At 33.4% G+C, this 6578-nt stretch overlaps 1 protein-coding gene across 1 annotated transcript; it reads right to left on the bottom strand.

Moving 5' to 3' along the window:
• Positions 1 to 67: 67 nt before the first annotated feature.
• Positions 68 to 4037, bottom strand: LOC120016234 (membrane-associated progesterone-binding protein 4). Its single transcript, XM_038868907.1, has 8 exons — positions 3830 to 4037; positions 3664 to 3740; positions 3507 to 3578; positions 2720 to 2757; positions 2065 to 2108; positions 1568 to 1614; positions 673 to 847; positions 68 to 395 (listed from the first exon to the last, which is right to left on the bottom strand). Exons 1-8 carry the CDS (start codon positions 3929 to 3931, stop codon positions 228 to 230), a joined length of 723 nt encoding a protein of 240 aa, XP_038724835.1. The 5' UTR covers positions 3932 to 4037; the 3' UTR covers positions 68 to 227.
• Positions 4038 to 6578: the final 2541 nt, after the last annotated feature.

The raw sequence follows: 6578 nt of genomic DNA, 5'->3' as shown, positions 1-6578 counted from the left end.
GGCAAGGCAACAAAGCATATGAAACAAAAAAAATGCAAAGAAATCAACCAAAAAAAGGAGAATAAAATTCACAAAATTGAGGATCCATAACAATCAAATCAAGAACTGTTCATAATTAATGTACAGAATGATTCAAACACGACATCATTGATATAGATATACATATCAATTTCTTGTTCCGTGTTTCCCACATTGCTATTTTTCTACCTGCTCTACACTGGCATGATTCAGACACGACACGTCTGGGCAAGATATTCACAACCTGCATAGACTTCTAGCCCAGGCTGGTCTAGCTGTTCTTCCCTGAAGCAAGCACATCGCTTACTCATTTTCCCAGTCAGAGCGATTTCTAAAGGTCGCTGAACTAATCTTGGGAAGCCGTCCTCGCACCAAACCTGACCAAAACAGTTAAACTTGGATATAAGAGTCAATGATGACAGCAAGGTACAAACAGTTTCAAACTTGATCAGCAGGTAAAACGACGATTAGGGGGTTCGCCAGGATGGAACCGAAACTCCAGTATCCACAATGGGGAGGCAGTGGCCAAGTCGTAATGAACTTATCAACCCAATTTCAAAAATGAGTCCCAAAAAAACATTATAGAAACTGGCAAGCTAAACTCATCACATGGTTCGTAGATAACAATGTTTTTAAAATCATGAAAATTGTTACCTCTCCGCCTTCTCCCTGACTCCACCTTGAATTGCAACTAGGTTGCTTGGCTTCTTCCTTCTTCTGTTTTTCCAAAAGCTGTGCACCTCTAGCCGCCTTTGCTTCAACCCCTTTCAAATATTTTGTGGCATTCCCTTGGCTATCATAGTAGCGACCAACTAGCTTACCAACAAATCTGACAATCAGGAGTAAATTGCTAAATACTAAATCTTCAATTATCGCTGTGAAACAGTAAAAGGAAAAAACACATAAAACCTCTTCTTATTTGTATTTCTTTATAATATTAAAAGGTACATACTAACTATAGTGAATTGGCCCCAAGACATACTTAAGCCACCGTACCCAGAGTCAACATAAGAAGATAACTGTTGAAGAGCAAACAAAGAAGGGTTCAAGGTTAGCTGCCCCTAACATCTAAACCAATGTAAGACAGTTGCACAGCTCAGCTAGATGCTTAAGAAAGTAGTATGAAAGTTATTTTCTTCTTAAACAGGTCCATGTATGCGAAAGAATTGGAAATCTTTTCATAATCATGATTTTGAACAACATAAGAGAGGACATCATTAGGTCATATGACAAATGCCTTAACCGCCAACCACCATACAACATAGGGAGATGTAGATAATGTGTCTGCTAGTTATGTTACCACGAAAAATTGTGAAAATGCTCTTTAAATGAAAGTGTCAATACCATTTTTCCAGAAAATCAACATTGGAAAATGGCATGAAATAACTGTTTTATCTAAGTATCTTCCTTCATTTATCTATTTCACTTTCTTTTTGGTGCAGGTCAGGGGGTTCCAGAATTCCTCACCATTAAGTTCGAATAATTTTGTCGCGATTCTCCGAATGCCCAACTCATGGAAGAGTTAATACAAGATGTAACTAGTACTCACATGTAGGTTCTGAAGTAGAAGTCTCTCCATTCAACAACACTTTTCACCTACAAACACAATGTATTTATTCACACAAAATGGAAATCAAGCAAATTTTATTGACATAAGTACATAACAGAAGGGGCAACATTCAATTCACAGCTGATTCGAATACAAAGGATGAGGTTGGTTTCTTCATTGCCATTCATTCATGTGAATACTAAATACATCAAAACGCTATGGTGAAAAGGGAATCCGATGCTTTGAAAAAAGAGAAAGGATCAGGCTAAAGTACCATGATTTATAATTAAAGAGAGAATATCACCAATGACCAAACATTACAATACAGAGGTAACCCTAAAGCAGTCCTTCCTTACCTTCCCCCAATACAATAATTAATTCTAAAATATGTATTATCTGTGAAGGCATAGGAAAGAACAAGGCTACTCGGTTCTAAGCTGTATGGCACTTATAGAACATACACATCTTCACAAGAAAGGGCACACAAAATTTATTACCTCAGTGCTGGATAAACCATGCAGTGAGTCTGTGAGTCCATCACCTGTATTAAAGAGAACAGAAATTGAAATATATAAATCAATGAAGCCAAAACAGATAGTATCGCAGTAACAATGAAAAAAATCACAAGAAATGAATTGATATACACCAATATGTTGTATTTTCACATGCAGAAGATAGCATGTTAATGAATATTACATAATTTGTCTGAGAAAATGTCTATGCTCTCCCGCGAAATTTCTAAAAACATAAATATACCCTAGTCTCTCTAAGTTAAACCTTACATTTGAAATTATTATTACTTAGTAATTGAACACACTACATAACAAGTCCACGAAATGATAAGCATCAGTCTCCTCGTTGTTACACCAAGACAAATAATACTGATACAGACGCTTTTATCATCCAAGGTTGGTTTGGTTAACAAGGCATGTGAAAGCATTTCATGATAAATGGATGCGTAGGGTGGCCATACTGATTAGAATATCTGCTCAACAGAAGATCAAATGCAAAATTGTAATACCTTTGTCTATCTCTGAGAATACTATAAATTCAAGGCTCTTTCACTTTATTGCTTTAACCCTCATTATCATTTATTGTTCTGAGTTCAGTCATACAATTGAAAATACAGCAATAATAGCTCTTACAGTTTACCTGTAAAGTTCCCTGAAACAAATGCGCGGGAAGCATCTCTACATTTAACAGAGATAAGAAGGAAGTAGCCGTCAGTACATGAAAGAGGTCATTTGAGAGAAAATTAATGGCATGAGCAGCAGCAATTGTATAGGTAAACATGGCTAATTGGACTTTAGCAGTCGGCACAAAAGTGATTTCATTCAAAGTAGATATTGAAAATTTTATGACAATCAAGGGTCAGTATAAGAAGAGAACTTTAGACTGATTGCAAGTAAAGAAGCGTTCATAACATATTAGTGCAACTTTCTTGGTGTCAATGGCAAAGGTCATGCCAATCACCCTCACAACACATGTGAATTTATGACAAAAACAACAAAAATAAGCACTGGTAATTACTTCAAATGCTATTCAAAAATTAACTATCAGCAGCACAATAGGCGTAGAGAGATGGGAATCACTTTCTAACAGTAAGACCAATTTTTTTACATGCACTAATTCAGGAAAACTTGCTCAAAGCAAATGCACAAAAAACAAAAGATGAAAATTGTATAGAATTGATTAACCAGGTATTCTCATGTTTAATTAACAAAAGAGACGAAAATTGTTTAATGGCAGTCCTCCTATCATGATGTTCACTTCTTTTTGGGGTGTTTACATTTGTTTTTTAGGTTGAGACACGAATTGACATATACTGAGAAATTTTGAAGAGCATGACGTATTAGATGTTGGAGAACAAAGAAAATCAATATCAAAATTAGCAGTTCTTCAGCGAACCCATTAACTGAAAGAACCAGAAATTACAAACCTTCCTGAAAAATGGTGGTAGCCCCCTCCCCCTCCATAATGCGATTTCCCTTTCGTTACATCAAACACGGACCTAGTTCGATTGTAAAACATGTCAGCAACTATTTCCATTCCTTATTCAATTACCACAACATGTATATGGGAAAAGGAAAGTGTACCCGAGTATTCCCAAGAGAATGGGTTTACCAACGTCAGTTCCATTGTACAATGCCAACTCTTCAACTGTGAACAATCTCTAAAAAAAATGCAAAGATCAGCTTCATCAAACACAAAGATTAAACTTTTCTTTGATTACGAGAAACCCCAACTCGAAAGTAATTCTACCTGATTGGGGAAGAGGGGTTTGTGGTAGAATCTGAAGATGAAAGCAACGAGAGGAACCAATATTGTGATTCCGACCAACGGAGACACCGCTCGTCTACACATAGCGATGAGACAAGAACCGAGAACTTCCGCTGGGTTAGGCGTGTGGATCAGTTCGCGGACAAGTAGAAGTTTCAACCAAACCGTACTTTACTACTTCGTATTTGGGGTTTTAAGATATACTGATTTTATCATTAAAAATTTATTATTATTGTCTCTTTTTTAATAAATCAAGTATTTTTCATTAAAAAAAATTAAATCAATTATGTTACTATTTTATGTTATGAATATTATCTAATTAGGATAATAATTACTTTGTATTGAGACTAATTTGATGATTTAACACAACTAATCTGTACCTCTTATCGTTGCAATAGTTTGTTTGTTGTTGCATAGTGGCTGTAAGCAGGTTGAACTTGCTGAATTCGTACCTTGGGAATGAACATTATTCATTTTGCAACAAATACCGTAGTGCATTTCACAATCAATAATGTTTAACGCATAAAATCTTATGAAGTCCAATTGATGCAGGACAAAGGAGACAATAATAATTATAGTAAGAATGCAGGACTACTAGCAATAATGACTGTAATTATTCAAAAATAATAATAGTTACAGAAGCAAATTATTATAATTTTTATTTCAGCAAGTACAACTACTAATTACTATAATTAGAATTTAAGGACTTATTATTTGTTTGCAGAGGTTTCTCTTTTGTTTTCTTTTAAGAACCTAGTTTTAATGATACATCATAGTACATTTCTTCGTCAATAGGCTCCTAAATACATTACAATCTTATATACACAATTAGCCCTGGCTCGTTCTATGTCAAAACTTTGAGATCGATCTACACCTCCACATATGTAAAGATGTTCATTTTTCCCTTGTTTGGACACAGAAAATGAAATTGAATAAAAATTCAAAGGATACCTATTTATGTTATGTTAGGATATTATGCCCCTTCGATCCTAGAATTAAGTGAAACATCCTATTGAAAAGCAAAGCACTCTAAAGGACAATTCCATAAATGAAAAGCAATTAAAACACTCTAAAGGAAAATTCCTATTGAGAAGAATTCAAATTCGAGCAATTAAAGCATTCTAAAAGAAAATTCCCATTGAGAAGACTTCGCTTTTCAATAGGATGTTTAACTTAATTCCAAGAAATTGATTTCTTGAACTGTTAGACTATTTGTGCAATAACTTGATTGACTTTGATTTCAATTATTTCGGTACAAATAATTTGATTGACTTTGATCTCAATTACTTTGGTTAATGTTTCAGTGCGAGACATAAACTTGTTGACATTTGTTGTTCATTTTCAGTTGCTTTTAATGTTGAATTTTGCATGTCTCTACATGAATGTGTGGTTCAATTTCAATCTTGCTTTTATTTTTCTTATGTGGCAGACATGATGCAATATGTTTAAAAACCTCTTATGAAAATATTTGTTTAAATATTTTATTGTAATCTCAACTATTAAATACCTGTTCGTGACTTTCATATTTATAATATTGTAAATCAATTAAAATTTTATTGTTAATATTAATAAATTGTTTGTCATTATTAATATTTATAAAATTTAAATTAATTATAATGATATTGTTAATATTATTATTCATTACAATCTGTTTAAAGGATAAATGCACAGTACCCTTACATGTAATTTGCCACAACAATTTTAACACTAATATACTATCAGCACAGTACCCTTACATGTAATTTGCCACAACAATTTGAACACTAATATACTATCAGTCAAAGTACAACAAAACACCTACTAGCATTTCAACAACATCCACAATATATGATACTGTCAAAATTATCTACCAAAAGGACTTTATGTTATTTAAAGGGGAAGACAACTTTTGATCACTGAAATATCTAATCAGGTTCAACAACTGCACGGGATTTCTTGGCCAAACTGATTATCTATGTATACATATATATATATATATGTATGTATGTATGTATGTATATATGTGTGTATATATAACTTATGGGCTTTTAGAATTTTTTATTTAAAGGGGTAATATATTGGAGTAAAACTTCTCATTACTTTTTATTACCCAAGTCCCCCCACTAGTAAACTTTATGTGTAAAAAATAAGCTCAATTACTAAAATTTATTACAGGAGTAAAAGTTATACTAACATAACAAACACAAGTAAACTTAAAATTTAATTACCCTTGTAACTATTACACCCCATTACCCTTGTACCAAACGCACCATTAGTGTCATGTCTGGAGGAGTGGTAAGATTTGAAAGATTAGAGGCATTAGGATTTTGAAGATATAAACCACTACCGAGATAATTAAAAATGGAACTTGGAAGGAAAGAGAAGGAAAATAATTTAATGTATGGATGAGAGTTGGAAATTTCCAAGTTGCTTGTCTGGAGGAGTTGTAAGATTCCAAGGATACTATAAGTAATGTGATGAAGGAAAAAATGGAAGTTGGAAGGAAAAAGAAATAGAGTAAGTCAAGTTTGACTTCTTGGTCATTAAAAACTTCAATACAGCCTCAATATGAAATTGAAATTAAAACTAAATTTAAGATAAAGAGAAATAAACAAGAGTTGGGAGGGTACGGAGATTACAGATTAATTGATACTCTAGATTTGGGGAATTTTGAGACGTTGTATTCACAATTTTTCAATTTCTATACAATAGGAAGCACAGATACGAATATGACGTAGGATACAATACAACA

This window comes from Tripterygium wilfordii, chromosome 15, assembly GCF_013401445.1.
Source record: "Tripterygium wilfordii isolate XIE 37 chromosome 15, ASM1340144v1, whole genome shotgun sequence".
Classification (NCBI taxonomy): Eukaryota; Viridiplantae; Streptophyta; class Magnoliopsida; order Celastrales; family Celastraceae; genus Tripterygium; species Tripterygium wilfordii.
The sequence above is the reverse complement of the archived record's forward strand: the minus strand, read 5'-3'. Positions and strand labels throughout refer to the sequence as shown.

Coding starts and splice junctions, on each gene's coding strand:
- LOC120016234 (XM_038868907.1), bottom strand. CDS start 3,931: ATGTGTAGACGAGCGGTGTCTCCGTTGGTCGGAATCACAATATTGGTT. Junction 3,579..3,663: donor ATTCTCTTGGGAATACTCGG/GTACACTTTCCT, acceptor CAATCGAACTAG/GTCCGTGTTTGATGTAACGA. Junction 1,615..2,064: donor ATGGTTTATCCAGCACTGAG/GTAATAAATTTT, acceptor TTGTGTTTGTAG/GTGAAAAGTGTTGTTGAATG.